This window comes from Hirundo rustica, chromosome 2 (genome assembly GCF_015227805.2).
Source record: "Hirundo rustica isolate bHirRus1 chromosome 2, bHirRus1.pri.v3, whole genome shotgun sequence".
Classification (NCBI taxonomy): Eukaryota; Metazoa; Chordata; class Aves; order Passeriformes; family Hirundinidae; genus Hirundo; species Hirundo rustica.
Genome location: NC_053451.1, coordinates 101064531 through 101083365, shown reverse-complemented (window position 1 = coordinate 101083365; position 18835 = coordinate 101064531). Strand labels below are relative to the sequence as shown.

The window sequence follows — 18835 nt, the reverse complement described above, 5'->3', positions numbered from 1 at the left end:
TACAGATTTCTGTAAATTCTAGAGCAATGAGAATAATAATGAGATAAATGAGAGGAAAGGGGTGAAAGGGGAAGAAATTAATCTCTTAATACTTTATGATACAATGATTTGCATGTAGTTTTTCTGGTTTTACCAGCACTTTTGTTGGAAAAGTTTAAGGAATTCTGTGAAGATGTTACAAAACCAGTACAGCACTTTTTTCACCTAGCAAGGCTTGCTGCAATACAGGCTTTAGGAAGAACATGCCTACAGGGGAGTCGGAGTAGCACCCTAGAATTCTGCCTTGGAAACTCAACTTTAGGGCCTCCATTGTGACCATAGGAGATGCTCTAGCAGAAGCACTGCCTCACTTGGAACAACCTCACACAAGATGTAAGTTTCCCTTGGCCATTTTCACATCCCACTGTTTCCAGAAGCAATGGTCAGTGTCCCTTTGAGAGCAGTAAAAAGTCCTTTGGAAGCAGTAGGACTGCCCATCTCCAGGCTGGATTGATGGCCAGGGAGAGGTAGCAGCCCTGTGCACTATCACTGCTCAGCATAGTGAGTGTGATCACCGTAGTGATCATCACTACCTCATCTTCACTGCAGCTGCACCCATCCTTTGTAAGGGCACAAAAGGATGTCAAAGTGGCAGCCTTTCTTCTGGTCAACAAAGTGATCAGAGGTACCCTTAGGCCACACAGCCCCTGACACTCCTGGAAACAAAGATAACAAAAGAATGTAGTGCAGGCTGTATCCTGTTAACAACCCACAGGGCTGGAACTAGACTGATGCATAAAAATTATTTATTTCCAAGAAAGCAGCCCTGTATTGTAGGACAAACTGTTCTGAAGATCATGTCATACTCAAACCTTGGCACTCAGCATCAACAGTTGCCATCTCCTACTGTGGCAGTGCAAGAATTATTTTATCAAGTTTTATACGAAGTTTTATGTTATGGTTCATTTCACTGTGCCCCAATTCTGTAACAGTCCATCCCCTTTGAGTTGTTTCATGTCAATCATCCCACTCCCCACCTATCATTGTCAATCCCCTCTCCCCCCGGCTCTGGGGCATCCTGTCTGTCACTTCGGGACCCGTCCCCTGCTAGGGAAATTCCCAGAGGGGCTTCGAGTGATAGGCTGGTGCTGGGGAAATCCCCTTTTCCCTTTTTGTCAGTGGTCAGAGGCTTAGAAGTGGACACCCCCCGTTATCCCCCCGAATTCCCTGATTTGCTATCCTGTTGTGACCTCCCCTGAATTCTCCCCTGCTTATAAGACCCGGGAGGGAAATTCAAAGGGTCTCTCTGGCTGGCAGTTTGGACGAGCTACGGAGCTCCCGCAGCTCAGCCTGAATAAACCATCTTTAAACCTGCTTAGCTGAGAGCTGATCCTTTTATCTACTGCTGCAGTCACAACACAATTTGGGCCAGCTGCTGGTGAGAAGCTGAGTCCAGCAGGTAAAGACAGCCTGCTTGCAAACCCGGACCAGAACGCTTTGGCCGCTGTGCAGATCTGAGCCAGCCAGGGGCCCGTGCCCGCCCAGCGTGGAGAGGCGCAGCCACATCCTACTGCTGCCTAATAAATATGCTGCCACATTTTTCCTCCTCTCACACTCACACTCGCAAGTAGACATGCTGCTCCTCTTTGCTTTCTCCTGACCAATCCTCAGGGCTGGCTCACCCATACAGCTTCTGAAACAGGGAGAGTAAATGGCATCAACTCAGAGTAACTGCAGCTGGAAGGAAAGGTGTTAGCTTACCTGAGGATTAATGCAGTACTGCGAAGATTCTATGGAAATTGTCATAATTTTAGGCGGTGACAGCATGGCCTCCATATTGTTCAAAGTAAGAACAGACCCCAGCTGTTCTGAAAAAGGGTAAAACCTAGCGATATGGTTGCATTCATTCATGAAAATATCTTCTGAAAACCTAACACCCTTAAATCAATAGTAATAAAATAAGCCTTGGTAATTCTGTACAAGCTAAGCCAGTCAGAAAGATTCTGAGAGGATTTTTGCTGTTTGTACTCTCATAAATTGTTACTTCCTAGGAATAGTATTTTAAAATTCCTAGGGGGAAAAAAAGTCTTGAACAAGGAGTTTTATAATGTCCCCATAAACCTGTAAAATAACAATGCAAGTGCAGAAGGTCTTTTTTTTCTTTTTTTAAAGTGTATCACAGAATGTTAATGTGTAGACTGGAATTCTGTTCTCAGGAATAAATCTCTGGAACTACCTCTGGATCTATCTACTTATGTCATATTGCATCCATTTGAACACCTTCCAACTACTTACAGTAAAAATAATAATCTCTGTCTCCTTTTCCACAATAGGGCAGTGCTCATATTCATGATCACTTTGTGTATCTGGTGTCTGTACAGTGTGTACAGCAGCTTAATGCTGTTTCTGGGTACAACCTACAACAAGTATAATAAGAAATATCAGAAATAAAGCAAGTGGTTTGTTTGGTAAGACTATGTGTACATTCAAGCCTAGGAAATTGCATGGGCAAGTATTGCATTTGCTTTTCAAAGCAAGTATTATTTATCACACCAGCATGTCTCTCATTTTGTAGAGGCAGATTATCATCTCTACTGCTGAAGATTTCTTGTCACACTGGTTCAATCCCATGTGCATCTCCTTTCTTCTAAGATAAACCCTCCATGAAATACTAGTAGTGAGATTTTGATTTTCACAGTCATTTAATAAAAAGTACTTCATTATTCATTCTATACAACTCTCTCTGGAAATAGCAAGCTCTCTTTAAAGAGGGAGATGCTTCAGCAGTAAATCATAGGATACCAAACAGGGAAGATAAAACTTGTGAAGAACTTTTTAATTAAGAGAATGGATGAACAATTCATAATTAATTATTTGGGAATTCATGCCACCTCAATTTATCATCAAACATTTGCAAAAGCAATACATGCACTTTTACAGTCTTTAGGGTCACTACTGAATGCTGGCCCAATCCAATACAGTATGACAAATGTAGTCAGGTCATCAGTTCTTTGTTGATTGCTCTGCAGAAATTGTATGAAGGATGTCAGTAATAATTTAAATGCTCAGTTCTTTGTGGATAAAAGGACCAGGAAATTAAAACTTTGTGCCTGTTTATTATTTCAATGTGACTGGCTGTAAATTGTTTTGCAATGCTTTGTGAAATCTCTGAAGGTACAATTTGAAAATAGTTTGATATTATGAATAGCCTGTGTTTAATTCATGAAGACTGCAATTTCACCTCACATACAGAGTTTTCCTTCCCTCGCCATTGGTTGTTTTATCTCTTCATTTTTATTTTGTTCTGAATTTCTCAAGAATGGTGATTTAGGGCTAATAGCTGAGCAGGGATGCCATCTTTCTGCCAGCATGTGTCACATAACCTGCTATGGAAACATTGGGTAGCTGTTCACTGCTAATTTTGTCACTCATAAAGCCACACATGCAGCATCTTAGGAGCATTACCGAGGTCCTTCCTCTACCAGGGTCACTATGTGCACCATCGCAGACATCACTTCTGGCCATGTGGTGAAACTGTGCACGAGCATCAGGTCACCTAAGCATCTTCTCACACACATCTCAGACCGCAGCAAAGGAGATCCTGAGCATGTCAGCTGAAATAAATACATTTCATACACAGTCTGAAAGTGGAAGAGCCCACTGAATCTTCAGAAGGAAAAATGTTAGGGAAAAGCCTATGAGCCTGTTTCCAGAGCAATTCATCCAGTCCAGCTCAGGCTCTCCCAACTCCAGGCTAACTGCATAAAAGAAGGAGTCAGCATGAAAACCACAGAATGGCGGAACTCTTCCAGTCATTACAATTTTTTCATACTCTGTTCACATGAACATTTCATGGATCAAAATGTTCATTAACACACTGTTCAGCTGCTTTCCTAAACCTGAACTTAAAGAGAGAAGTAGCCAAGCAGGGAAATACGGAATGGTGATCTGGGTAATCTGAGAAAGCCAATAGAAGTTTTAATTGACACAGAAGATTTTGGTCCAAATAAGAGACCGAGATGAGTCTGGGAGGAAAGGCAGAAGGATTAGATGTCAGAACAATGACTCTGAAGGAAAAGAGATCATTGCTGCAGACAGGGGATTCTGGGCACTCCTAGCCCAAGGACAGTTCCCAAGGAGAAAACTGGAGTATGTGAATATGTGGAGACATTCTGGTTCTGATTTCTAGTGCAAGGTAACAAAACATTACCATTTTATAGACCACTAGTCACTTGCATCTCCACACAGCCAGAGCTTTGAGAGAGTGAGCAACAGTGTGTGAGAGGCACCAAGGGATCATCATTGTTCCTGCCTAGTTCAGGCTTCTAAACATTTAAGACTGGTTTCTGAGAAAGATGCCAAGGTTTCATAGACAACACTTATCAGAGACCAAGGAAACAATATGGAAATTGCTCAAGTGGCAGAAAACTTAAAAGGACAGAGGATCAACAGGAGCTGTCCCAGCAGTGTGGCATATACCCAGCTTCTTTGAAAGTTCACATTTTTCCACCCTTCAAGGATCCTCAGAATGTCTCAGTCAAATGCAACCCAGATAATGAGACCCAGAAGCAGTAATTAATGATTTCTCAAAGGAAAATACATTTGCTTCTACTGTTATAAAACCAGCTTCTGTACAAAGACATTTAATTTAGATATGCCAAAATATTTTGAGAGTTTCCAACACTATTCTATACCAGTATTTGCCACACCTGAGGTTCTCGTGCAATTTTTATTCAGATTGAAAAGAGAAGGATTAGGTGAAGGATTTACTTCAGGATTTGTGGGATTTATGCCTCACAAATCAGCAGGATCTACATGTTACATGTAGGCCATTCCTTTGGGCTTACATGCAGCTAGGATATCTTGGAAAAGATCTTTTTTCTGATTTTGGAATTTTTGGTGGAGGAAATCTGAGGGATAGATCCATTTGTCTGGAGTTTCTGTACTGCTGTAAGTGCAAAGGTTCCTGAGGTTTTGTTGTTTATGCATAATCCAACTCCAGAGCACTGGCTTAGCCAACTCTAGAACTAGATAGGCTCCTGGAGATCTGCTATAGAGCAAATCCTGTATGTCCAAGCTGCCTTGGTGCTCCTATACACAAATAAATCAGCAGTCTCGCCATAAACAGTAGATACAACCTGAGTAGACCTCAAGAGCAGATATCTTCCTGAACACTTCCCATGTGATGCATAAACAAGTATTTCTGACATTTCCAAGATTCAGATTTCACCTCTCCTGCCCAGAAGCAGAAGCCAGCTTCCCATAGATCACCAATAGTTAGATCCCATGGCTAAGAGCTAAGAATATACTGGAGGCAAGGTCGATGTGACTCACCTCCCTCAGCCCTCACGTAAGTTTTTGAGAAAAGTTGTTTCCCTTCTTATGCCCTCATTCATAGGGAGACCTTCACTGTGGTGGGTCTTCAGGTACTTCTGCACAAGGACAAGCTACAGTGAAAGAGCAATACCCAATGTTCACATGTAAACAACAACCCAGGAGACCACTCTCACTGAAATAACAAATGGAGCTAATTATACAGAGGAACTGGGTCCAGTTCATTACTAGAAAAATGAAGTAAAACAAACTGATGATGCTCAAAATACTTCACTTTTTTTTTTTCATTCGTCATTCTTACTATAATAAACATGCTATTTGTTCCCTTTTTTTTTTTTTTTCCCTCTGTGTTGGCCAAAATACTTGTGTCTGGAACACTGCAGTATCCCTGGCTAAGCCAGCAGAATGGCTTGCCAAATAATGTCTGTGGACACACATACAAAAGCTGGAATGAAAAACAAAATGTTGATGGTGGCCTATAAACAGAAGTCAGGCTTTTAAGGTCAGTGAGAGGTAAGTAGTTTGTTTGCTCTCATGGGGGTAAGTATTAAGCCTCTGAGGCTTAGAAGGGAATTAAGCCCAGGTGTTTCATTTTCTAAGGAAGTGATGTACTCAGCGAGCTATTCCATAATCAGAGGGGGCACATTCATTTCATTGCCACTCAAAAGAAAGAGAGATGTGTTGTTTTTTGAGACAACAGATAAAGCTGCAGATAAAGATACTTCCATGCACCAATTTCTTTGCTTTCCTCTCGCCTACTTTTAAATACACAGCAGAAGTACCTAAGCTTATATCTATGTTTGGTTGAAGGTCATTGGAGGCAGCCAGAGAGCTTAGCTCAGAGGCTCAATATGACCTCTGTCTCCTGGACATGCTGGACTTAAGTGACTGTAAAGGAAGTACAGGCACTACAGCTGGAAGGTTAAGGTTGAGAGAATAAACACAGGTAGCAGTACAAAGGTTTTTTCAGGTAACTCTGTGAGACACCCAACTGTCTGCCTGGTTTGAACAGAAAACCACAGACATGGCTTTCAGCTTTGCATCCCACCTTGTGAATGAAGGACTTAAAAGTCATGCACCTGTCTTCTACTACATCTGTCTTTTTTTCTCCTCTCCTCCCTGTTAGTCAGCTCCTCAGTCAGCTTCAAGTTTCACAGATCTAATGTCAATCCCTAGAGAACTAGCCTGGAAAACCTCAAGATCCCTGGTCCTGTAGCTCCTCGGCTACAGGATACTTATGAGCAGTTCAAAAGTCACTCATATCAAAGCTGTGCCTCCCAGGGCTGTGCTGGCCTCACAACCAATGGGTTATCTAAATCCTTGGCTGCTAGAAGAAGCTGCTGAGACTGACTTTGCTGGGTTATAATCCACCTTTGCACCCAGCTCAAGAGCCATTGCCATCTCCTGTCCTTGTGTCCAGAACACTGTAGCTTTTAGAGCAGCGTAAAAAACACCTTTTCATCCTCAGTCTGAGAGCAATGCATTTGCAGGGTCAGACAATCTCCCCTTATTTGGGGCAGAACATCTATACTCTGCACTCCTTCCCAGGGCACTCATAGTGTCAGTTCAAAGCCTCTGTGCCTAAAGCCATCGATGGCCAAAGATATAGATAACACCTTGTGAAAGCACTCCTGTAGCAGGGGGATTGGCCAGTATGCTGTGGTCTACCTCAAGATCTTGGTGAAGCTTTGTGTAGAATTACTATCACCCACTGTACTGAGCACAGCCATTTACAGCTGTGGAAATTTAAAGGATCACGGAAACACCATCAGCGAGGCAGTCTGCAATAATAACTCATGGTGAGAGCGAGCTACAGCTTACAGACGGGCAGCCATTGTTAACAGCTGTCTACACAACAGGTAGGTACAAGAAATAACACAAGAAAGGAAGAAAAGAGGAAAGATAGAGAGCTATGCTAAGAAATCAAGCAGCTACAAGACCTGACAAAGTACGTAACTGAGTGATTTTAATTGGATTCCATTAAAGCTCTTCTGTGACTAATCTCTGGTCAATCAAAAGCTGATTTTTAAGGTTATGCAGAAGTTAACACTTACACAATAATTGAGAAAACTGATCCCAAGACACAGGACTTATACAAGCCCTTTCCATACATAGATGCCTATTCATTTCATTGGAATCTGCTTACCCATACCTCTCAGGCAGTTCATGATATTTCAAAAACCAATAAAGACATGCAGTGCACAAATAAAACCAATAAAAACATATAAATAATTTTAAGAAGCCATGTTTATATGCCATGTTTATCAAAGCAGAAGGGAAAACAAACAAACAAACAAAAAACCGAACCAAAAAAAACACTCCTGACCAATGCTGTATTAAAATGGTATTATGTAGTCATTATTGGTTATAAGTAACTTGAAAATTCTTACAACAATAACAGACAACTGAGTGGACTAAACATTAGTCCAGGGAATTAACCTGTATAAGTTTTGTGGACTAGATTCTAGTAATTAGAGGAGGTGGAATTTCAGTATATGTGCTTCCTATATGCATTTGGGAGCTTTTTTGGTTTGCAATGTTACAAAAACTGAAGGAGAAGGAGAATAATGAAGATAGGTACAGTGCAGTTTGATTCAGCACTCTCTCTTGGGTCTACATTTAGGCAGGAGAAGCTGATATCAGACACCTTGTATGCAGTAGCACTTAAGCCAGGAGAATCGCTGAAGGGGAGGAAGCTAGACAGAACAGGATTTACCAGGAGACCCAGTCCCTTCCCTCACTGCCGTGGTCACTGCCATTTGGCTACACAACTCTTAACCTCATCCAAGGCAGAGGAATCAAAACCTGGCCACATCTGATGTCTTTACAGTCTTCAGTCTTACCATGACCTTTTTACATGTTACCTGCTGACTGCCTAAATTTAAAGCATTATTAATATTTTCTCAGTTTAAAAAAAAAAAAAAAAAAAAAAAAAAAAAAAAAAAAAAAAAAAAAAAAGAGAGAGAAACAGTTACATTTTTTTCATAAAAAAGAAACCGTGTTTCCTAATAAAAATTTCTAAATGCTCTTGTTGTATAATAATGCCAAAATAACAATGACACATTAAATAAATCCAATTACTAAAGACCAAAAGAATAAAATCCAAAGAAAGATGAAAATGTAAGATTATAACATTTTATTGTGTGTACATACTGAATACAATTACCACATAAAATTCTCATCTAAATCATTGTAAGCTGTGATGCCACATGTTCCAGTGTTAAATGTCCAGGAACAGAAATTTAAGAGCTGAATATTCAGTTTTCTTTTGCTTTTCAGACTGCATGGTTCAAGATTCTTTTGTTAGCTTTCAAGAGAAAGGTAGACTTTATGCCATCTGCAAGGTGAGAGGAAATAGCATATTTTAGCAAGCCAGAGGTACACGAGACAGGGCTATTTGGCAGACCTTTGACTCCTCCAGGGTAACTAGATAGTCAGCCTCCCTTGTGCCGCTGTTTCAGACACGGCTCTGCTTTACCATTTACAATGCTGCCATCTATTGACGTCCGTGGGATTTTATCTCAGGATCCGTGATAGTATTTTCCTTTAGCAACTTTTTGCACTTGTACTCGCACTTGTATTTTTCTCGATGGGATTTATCTAGCTAAACATACACACCTGCAATAACAGCACCATGTGAAAATTGCCTCAGGCTTTCTTGAAAACCACTGGAAGACTAAAGCACTTCTGGGCTGTGATTCACTTCTACCCAAAGTAGATAACCAACATATACCAGATAAACAGCACCCAAAATGCATTACTGTGCTTTGCCCATGGCTATAATGGTATCTGAAGTGCATGGCACGGGTAAGCAGATTGGGTGTAGAGATCACTGTCAGACTGTAAGTGAGCACAGAAAGACAGCAAAGGAATATTACCCTCCGTCCCAGTGGGGGATGTTTTTAGAGGTGCTCCTGATATTTAATTCATTAACATATATCCATGTACAATGAGGCCACAGGAGCTACAGAAGAGAGATACCACTCTTCTAGCTACACTTCATATATTCTTTGGCAGTAAAAATTTCTTAAAGATATTTTACCTCTCCCCAACTCTGCATCTGGTAGCCTGTCCCTCAGAAATCCAGACGTAAGAGAAGTCTCACATGTGGTTACACAGCCACACACCTTCACTCTCCCCTATCCCCCCAAAAGGGGTATCTTTTCCTGTAAATTTATGAATTGTGGATTCACATTATACAGGAGCTAGACCTAAGAAGGATTTGTTTTTAATCCAAAGAGTTTATGTAATGATTGAAAATCTCCTAAAAATAATGTAAAATATTATTTTGTCTTAGTAAAGAACAAGTGGAGTCAATAATTGCAATACCTTGGACAATCAGCAGTTCTAAATGTGACTTATTTTGAATTATATTTAACTCACTTCAATAACATAATCTTTGCAAAATAATGGTCTACATACAAATCTGCACAAGCTGTGCAGAACCACACACTTGGGTGTGACAGATGTGTGGTTTTTGACCAGCAGAATAAGCAAAATAGGTTACTGCCTACTTTCCAACTTCCAGTCATCACCACTGTGTGCTGGAAACGACCTCCCCTTCAGATCTGGTGCCCAGAATGCTTTTTCAGCTTATGTAAGTGTGCTGCAGATTTAAACTTCCTGCACCTTTATTTTTACAAACCTCCAGTCATTAAATTCATAGCTTCTTAAAGAATAAGTTAATGAAACTAACTGCCTAATTAATGATTCTGAGTAGCCGACAAATGTTCTCTAAGACTTGACAACAGCAAATGCTGTTTCTGATGAAGAAATTTCCATGCTCTAATAGGTAGTCCTGTCCAACATTTTGTTTTCTTGCCAGGAAACATTTCCCAGTGTCCTTATTTTTAGCCTATTGGAGCAACACTGAAAACTTCAAGGAACACAGTCATGGAAGAAAGTAGTTCAAGAAGGACATGCTGCATTATGGGACACCATTGACAAAACTGATCAATAAAACCCTGTGATGCTTCTGGCCCTCAGCCTGTGAGAGATCTCATGCTGGAATTAATAGGAACTATGCTTTCATCACCAAATCATTCGTTTTGAGAAAGAAATTGTAGGGGTATTCACTTCATTTTAGACTCAGTTTATACCTTTTATGATTCATGGGTGTAGAAAAAAATGTATTTACCAATCAAAAATTAATGTGAGACCTTCTCTACTGTTGGTTTGTGGGAGGGACCACATAAGGGGCTTTCCTTTAAAAGCAAACCTTGCCAGGGTGCTTCTTCTCCTCTGATGAGATAGATTTTAAACTTATTAAATATCTATGTGGTCTTCCAAGAAAAACACAGCTCATACAGCAGAAGATATCTTGTAAAGTGCAAGATTCAGAAGTGATCTAGGGAAAGTGATCAGGTGAAACACAGGGGAAGAAATTGGTTTTCAGCAGACAAGAAGTACTGATTCCACTGTTTAAAAAAGTATATAATCAGAGGTTTATTTAATTTATTTATTTAAAGTTATATTTCTGTAGTCCCATAATGTAACTTCTTCTGTGCTTCCAGATGATAACTGTGCAAGTGCAAATATGCATAAGTAAGGTAGATAGAAGGGAATAAGCAAAAAGCAGTAAACCAGGAGAATGTGCATTTTATATGTAAGACTAACCAAGTCTTACACCAAAAAGTAGTATTTCAAACTGAAATATCACAAAACCACAAAACATTACAATACTGGTAGCATTTTCAAAATCTACATATCACCAACAGTAAGACATTACTTGAAGTCTTTGCCTGAGAGTGGTAAGTTTAACAAAGCCAACACATGTGCCATACCTTCGTGCAGGTTGCCCTGATGCCTTCCTCCCATACAAAGTGCAGCAGTTCAGCAATAAAGCATGCCTTGACTTTAATTTATATTTATCATAATCACCTATCAACATAATTTACTTCAGCTAAAGATCTGCACATGCCATCACCCCTTTTTCTGAGAGTGGCCCATGTCAGGAATGAACAAGGGTAAGCATCAAGCAGCTCTTTCTTAGTGCACCAAGACTTCTTAAGCCAGAACTGTGTCTTGATGTCTAATAGATACACCATTTATGATTTGCCTGATTCATTTTTTAACCTACAGACTCTCCAAGATAACCTCGATGCGCTGCTGTCCACAGCCTTCAGCCATCAGTAGTGTGCCATGTGTAAAAGCAGATACCGATGTATGAGCATAAAGCACCCCAAATCTGCCTCTAGGAATACACAGATCAGAGCAAGAAAAGCTGGAAGAGCCTCTGAGTACTCCGCATGCCCATCAGACAAAGCAGGCTGGTAACTGTGTAAAACACTTCTTTCTTGGAGACAGAGGCTCTCTCTGAGGTTTTTTGGCCATACATAGGGAAATCACAAAACACTTGGGATGCAGGGGCTGAACGGGACCACAATTAAAATCCACTGCAGTATCTAGGCTCCTCAACTCTGCACAGATACCTGACTCCTGTAGGAAACTATACAGTGACATAGTAGCTGGAAGAAAAGGATACATAGATGATGGAGAAGCCACCAGCATTTTCGAAGTGGTGACTTAGTGCTCTTAATATGCTGAAAATATATTTATAACCTACTTTTTTACCACTTTTAAAGAAGATCTTGTGAACTATTAAATGTGATGCCCATACCAGGCAAATTAGTAGAAATTATTTTTTTAAAAAAAACTTTACTAGATGTATAGGAAATAAATGTAGAAATCTGCTACATGGATGAGACTCAATATGAAATTTTGTTTCACAATGGGCTTTTTAATTAAAGCAGATAACACAGGGAAGTTGTCTCAATATGATCTGCTGAAATTTTTGGCAGGCAAGAAACTAGAACTTTAAGCACACCAGGAGAGCTGAAAAACAGGAATAATGGGTGGATTTCTTGTACTGGAAGTAATAATTAAATGCACAGAAAGTAAAGAGAAATAGCCTTAGTGGACAGAAGTCCTATGGGAACCCTTCTTGCCCGGATCATTAGAACGAGACATACTTGTGTGTTACAGCCCAGCCGTGAGTTGTCTGGAGAAAGGCACAGACAGTGGGGTGGCACGGTCTCTTGAGGATACTGGGCTATTCATATGGTACAGCTGAGGGGTTTATTGACCACGAATAAACACACAACAACATTATGGCACCAGGTAATAGCTGGCAAATTTAATATAGAGAGTGTAAAATGCTACACAGGGGAAAATACAATCCCGGCTCTGCCAGCTGAGACAGGTCCCCAAGGGGCTGCTCATTCACAGTCCCGTGAAAATACTGGCTCAGTACAGAACCTGAACAGAAAATTAAGACATTAACTGTGGAAAAAATAATAACCGGAGGGTAAAGTATGGCAGTGCCTCACCACCACCACCACTCCAGCACACGCGTTTTGAATAACACTCCAGCTTGGTGAGCCCCGCGTGTGCCCTGGGACTGGAGACAGCGACCACGGGTGAGGTGGGACAGCAGGAGCTCAGCACTTGCCAGAGAAGGGCAATGGAGCTGGGGAAGGGTCTGGAGCACCAGGCCGGGGAGGGGCGGCTGAGGGAGCCGGGCGTGGTCAGCCTGGAGAAAAGGAGGCTCCTCCCCCGAAAGGAGGCTGTACTGGGGGCTCTTCTTCGTCTCTTTTCCCGAGTAACAAGTGACAGGACGAGAGGAGATCATGTCAAGCTGTGCCAGGGGAGGTTTAGGTTGAACATTAGGAAGAAGTTTTTCATAAGAAAGGGTGATCAGACACTGGAATAAGCTGCCCAGGGAGGTGGTTAAGGAAAGACTGGACGTGGCACTCAGTGCCACGGTTTAGTTGACAAGGTGGTGTTCGGGCATAGGTTGAACTCGATGATGCCGCAGGTCTTTCCCAAGCTAAGCGATCCTGCGACTTTGTGAGCTCGCAGCGCCGCCCCGTGAGGGGCCGGCAGCTCCCTGGGGCGGCCGCGGGGAGCGGGGCCCCGGCGGCGCCTCCCCACACCACCGCGAGATGGCGCCGCGGGCCCGCGGAGCGCCGGGCGGAAGCGGCGGGGGAAGGCGCGCTCGGGCCCGCCGGAACGGAGCGAGGGAGCGCTGGAGGAAGCTGTGCGCGGCTCTCCTTGCCCGCCCGAGCCCCACGCTGCCCGGGTGGGTGCGGGGACCGCGGTGCCCCCGCGCAGGCTGCGGCCCGGGCTGAGGGCGTCGGCAACGGGGCGAAACCGCGGCGGGAGCGGGAAAGCGAAGGGTTCAGGAGGGGGATATGGGAGCCCGGGCGCCCGGCGGGGCCGAGGGCGGTGATTGTGGCAGCCGGCGGTGGTTGTGGTACCGCTACGGGCGCGGGGCTTTGCCGTTTCCGTGCACTTTGTCGGCCCGGGGCCTGAGGCCGCGATGAGCGAGCTCGGGCGAGAGCGGCGCTCTGTGCGCTGGGGCAGCCGCGGCACGAGGCCTGTGCTCCTGCCGGCCCTTGGGTGTTGTCACTGTGTGCCCTGTTCGCAGAGGCGGGAGCTGTTCATCGCTCCTGCGGCCTTTACAGTCACTTGCTGGAGTCTGGGCATCTGTGCGGCATCTGTGCCACGACATCTGTGAGGAAATTACTTATGCCTTCAAAAGCTGTGCTAGAGAAGTTCCATCCTCTTCCTTGGTTGTGACTAAATTGACCAGATATCTATGAAACAGAAGTTAACTGGGCTTATATAATTGTATTATATGTAATTGTATAGTTGTACAGGTTTTAGCGCTTTATTGCTTTCCTCTGATTTTTGACTGAAACAGCTTTTGGGTTTATGTCCTGGAGCTCAGAGAATAAAGACCCTCTTTTGGGGAGACACGGTAGATAACACAGCTTCGGCTTCTGATAGGGCCAAAAGATCTGTAATACGTGTGCTAAAGTTTGAGAACATTACTTTGTGTTATGCTAATTTGTTTCTCTTCCATTCACAGGAGTTGCTGGTATTGTTTTAAGGACCTTGATGTGAACATCACAGTGATAGGTGGGTCTTCATAGCACTCCTGTTGGGATGAGCAGCTGTAAATGTATCCTAAGTGCTGGACAAGTCTTGTATTTACAGCCATTCGGAAACCAGAATGCAGCGTAGAGTGTTGAGAATTTTTACCCCTTCTTTTGAAGATAAATAACTTTTGCTGCCAACTGTCCCAGTAATCACAGACTTGTGTTTTCTGTGTGATTATAACTAGGGCACTTCGGTATTAAAGTTAAACGTCACAGCAATGCACAGTGTTAATCTGAAGCACAGAATGTCAGACCACTTTTCAGATATTTCCCTCTTCTGGTGGTAATTCTGCATCAGAGTAAGCATCAGGAGTATAAAATGAAATAGTGTTCATGGGAGGATGCACATTACTGATGTTGTTATGTTCATTTTTTTTTTGCTGGTATGTACTAAAGTGAGTTCAAAATATACAGCACAGAATTATGTTTAATCCCATAAACTGTGTAGTTTACTGCCAGAGGATTTATTGGAAACACCTGTTACTCGTGGAGTTTAGCTTTAAATGCCAAAAGCAGTTTGGGAATGGGAAAAAAAAATTGTCTGAACTTGCTGAAATCAGGAGACATGTACCTGGAAAAGTAATTCCTTTATGAATATGTTCGTGTCACACTTTACTGAGTATCTCCTACTAATCATTGCCAGAAACTGGATGCTGAGTTAGGGCAGCACTGGCCTGACTGAAGACACTTGTCACAGCAGGGACAAAAGCAGCAGTGGGCAGAGGGGCCGGTCAGCTGTCTGTTGTTAGGGACATTTCCAATTCAAATGGAGTTGGCTTTTTCATGAAAGCTTTGTATAAATGTGTTTCACTGAAACCTGCTGAGTTTATTGAAATTCCACCTTTCTTTAATAACATATGATGTTTTTACCATAATATCATACAACAGGTTAGTTATTGATAGATATTGTGAATAGTGGAACCCTCACTGATCCTGCACTGGGCTTGGAGTTGTCCCTTTTCCCTCCGTGTGGCCGTGCTGTATCCAACATACCACTAAATCCCAGAGTGATCCCAGTGTGGGATTTACTTACCAAGTTATAAACCCCAGTGCATTGAGGTTGTGTCTGTGGTGTGACAGACATTGTCTCAATTTCTGTTGACTCCAAGGGAATTAAATGCTGTCATTGCTTTGATCAGGTTTATTTATTTTCACTAATGCTCACCTGCCTCAAGCTGGTAAGGAGGACAGGCATGTTTTGATGAGAGGGAGTACATCCCTAATTCACTATCAGTGAAGAGATATATTAAAACTGAGAAAAGGAGGTAGAAAAAATTTCCATCAATAATGACCAGTGTAAGCAAACAAATCTCTTTCCCATTTTAAATTGTACATTTGCTGGTGAGTTTCATATGTTCAGTTGGTTCCATATTTCATTTTTTAAGTATAAATTATAGGAGTAGGACTATTATATTTATTTTTCTCCTGCTTGTCATGTTTCATATTTTATGTAGTTTGTTTTGGAACAGTAATTCAACTGAAAATAAAACAAACTCATTTTTTAATTCAGTGTCCTCGCTTGCAGCATTTTTATGCTCTGTTTTATGGCTGTAGTCTAATGTTTCATAAATAATTTATGAAAATAATTAAAGTTTCTGTGTTTAGCAAAACAGGTTTTTCATATTTGGTAAACTAATACAGTTGGATGGTTCTGCCAGGGTTTTTCCCCTCCCTCCCTTTCAGAAAGCATATGTACATGTGGCGTGTTAATAATAAAGTATCAGACTTCACCAATTACTGCTTTAAAAAATTAATTACATTGAGTTCAGTCCTGATTTCTGTTTATTCTATAGCTGTTTCAAAGAAATTTTTGTCATGGTAGGAATTAGAGTGAACATGACAATTACACACTCCTACTTTTCTGAAGTGGAAAATGAAAGAATTGGCTATCGTGGGCTCAGGTTTTTTAAGTATGAGAAAAAGATGTTACAGCAACCTTGACAGTATCCAGATGTATCCGAGAAAGAGACAAAAGTTATATGCGTACATGATGGGAGTGGAGATGAAAGTTTTGAAGAAGGCAGTGGTTGGAAATGAGATGTTTGAAATGCACAAAGAGGGATGGCACAGTAATCTTTTATGTATGTGTGTGTGTTGAGTGTTACAAGCCACTGCAGTGTTTTGCAGTGATCTCAGTGCTGGGATTCCTTCTTTCTCCAAGCAGGCAGGAGAGAATCCACTGTGACTGACATGCTTTAGCTGCCTAATGCCTGAATCTGCAGCCTTTGCTGGCATGAATTGTTCCATCAGCTGCAACGGGACTGCTCCTGGATGTAGAGCTTCTTGCAGAATGGTGTTACCAGGGGTTTATGGCATTGAGCTTAGTGTGGGCTTTGGAAAGGACAGTCATTTACTTTTGTGGTTGCTGCATGATTTGCATTTTGTTTGACCATTCCATTCTCCTTTCATGCAGTATGGCTTGTCTCAAGTGACAAAAAATTGCTTTTGAATCAGTATTGTTAAATATGAGGCAGAACACAACTTGTGTATGTACTGTATTCATATGCATTTTGAAAAACCCTGGCTTTGTCCTGGTATAAATCTACAACAGTTTTAAGTGCTGTCTTGGGTATATTCCAGTGTTTCTGGGAACAGCATTGGACCACGTCTTAAGAGTAGGAATAGGTAGTTTAGTGTACTGTATTTCTGTTACCTTTCACAGATACCTAAAATGAAGTTCAGGCTGAAGGGGAGAATGTCAGGAGAAATACGTGAATGAAGCAACTAACCTCTTAGTGTAATAAAATCATTGTCAGATAAGAGGAGATTAAGGATATTTCTCAGTGATATGTACTGGTAAACTGCCCTGGAAATGTTGGTAATTATAAATCCTGCGTGGTGGTTATAGAGCTCTTGTTGTCCCTTTCTACTCCCACAACCAGTTTTTACTTTTTTCATTTTTTTTCTATCCAGCTGCCCCTCTTCCATATGCCTTTTCCTCACATTTAAAAACTGTGGTTGCAACTTGAACTGACCTGTGTTTTCTTCATGGGAGGCAGGATCAGATGCTGGAGGGGGAAAAACAAAAAAGAGAAGGGACAGTATGTGGTCAAAAGTGCACCACAGGTTAAACAGAAGCCTCACCACATGAGTGGAATCAGTATGGGTTTAATCATTTTATGGCAATTGCTTATTTTATACAAGTTCCTGTGCAGACACAGCTAAAAAGTGAGAACAGTTTCTTTCCTTTAAGTTTATGGGGTTTGTTTGGCATTAATTTGGAAAATAATGGTTGTGGAAGCATGAAGAAAGAGAAGAGCAATGGGAGAAATGTTCAGGTCCAGCGTTTCAGGCTGCATTTTATAGAAGGCTACATTTTAACTTTCTTACTGTAGTGAGAAATTTTAAGGAGTGGAATCTTTGCTGCTAATCAAAATCTATCAGTAAGAGACTTTAACTTGCCCCAACAGAGAAGGGATGCTTAACAGCTGTAGGTCATAGTACTCAAATATAACAAAAAATATATTCAGTGCCTGTGACCACCTTAATACATATATTTTTATGAATTAAAAAGCTTTTCTTTTCTTTTCTAGTTTACCTTGATCATCACCAGAACAAACCACAAGAGATGGTAAGAGGTCTTCACAGGTTTCTATGCAATAGCTTAGTCACATTTTATATATAAATGCATATAAACGCTTTTATTGAACTGTGAGTGCAGACATGTAAAAATTAGATGCAAAAGTTGCTAAATTGCTTTGAAACTAGAATTGAGATTATGACAATGAGTGATTTGTCTGCTCCTGGGAAGACTCCAGAGAAATAACAGGAGAATAACAGAGGACTCTGATCATTTGCCTTAGGTTTATAGCTTTTGTTTCCTTGAGGAAATCTCTTATTTCCATTTATTCCACAGCTGAAAAAGCACAGACACAGAATTAAGTGAGACTAAAAGTGTTCCTTTCCCTTTTCCACCCAAATGTAAAACATTTCTGTAATTTCTTTTTTTAACAGATGTATTTTTAAAATTCAAATGTAAGAGTGGTTTTCAAGGGTCGCTTTCAACAAAAAAAAAAAAAAAAAACTCACAAAAAGTAGTTGGACAAGCACCAGCATCACAGTTCTCTCTGCATGAACTGGCTTTTTGTCTTCCTTTCCCCTAAATTAACAACTGGAGTTAGTCAGCCAGACAAATCAACCAACTTGATTCCAGAGCTTTCAGTAAAGTCATCAAGTTCCTTTTTAGAAACATTTCATAGGAACTGGAGATAATAGTTGGGTTTTAAAAGAATATATTGTCTTTTTTGCAGATATATAGGATGTAGGAGATGCCTGCTTTTGTCAAGCTTCATGGTCTTTCAAAACTGGATTTTAAAGTATTTTAATATTTAAGGGAAAAAATAGGTAAAATGTTTTAAAAGTAACTTGTTAATGTATCAGATTTGATAATAGGACATTCTCATCTGTCAGCCGAAGGATGAGGAGTCAGTGTGACATTCTAAAGCAAAGGGAAACAGTAAATAAAACATTGTTCGTCCTAGCTGTTATGTGGTTGGATGATTAAGGATGAAGAAATTCCATATGGCAGGCAGATGCTTTCCTTCTACCCACTTGTCTTGGGAATGATGCATTTTGGGAAC

At 41.3% G+C, this 18835-nt stretch overlaps 1 protein-coding gene across 1 annotated transcript in view; it reads left to right on the top strand.

Annotated features, from left to right (window-relative positions):
* Window positions 1-13280: 13280 nt before the first annotated feature.
* Window positions 13281-18835, top strand: part of GEMIN8 (gem nuclear organelle associated protein 8) — a 28304-nt gene continuing 22749 nt past the window's right edge. Inside the window, exons 1-3 of the mRNA XM_040057238.2 lie at window positions 13281-13393; window positions 14186-14235; window positions 17789-17826. Coding sequence (XP_039913172.1) covers window positions 17824-17826 — 3 coding nt within the window. The 5' untranslated portion in view covers window positions 13281-13393; window positions 14186-14235; window positions 17789-17823. The remainder of the gene's footprint in view (window positions 13394-14185; window positions 14236-17788; window positions 17827-18835) is intronic.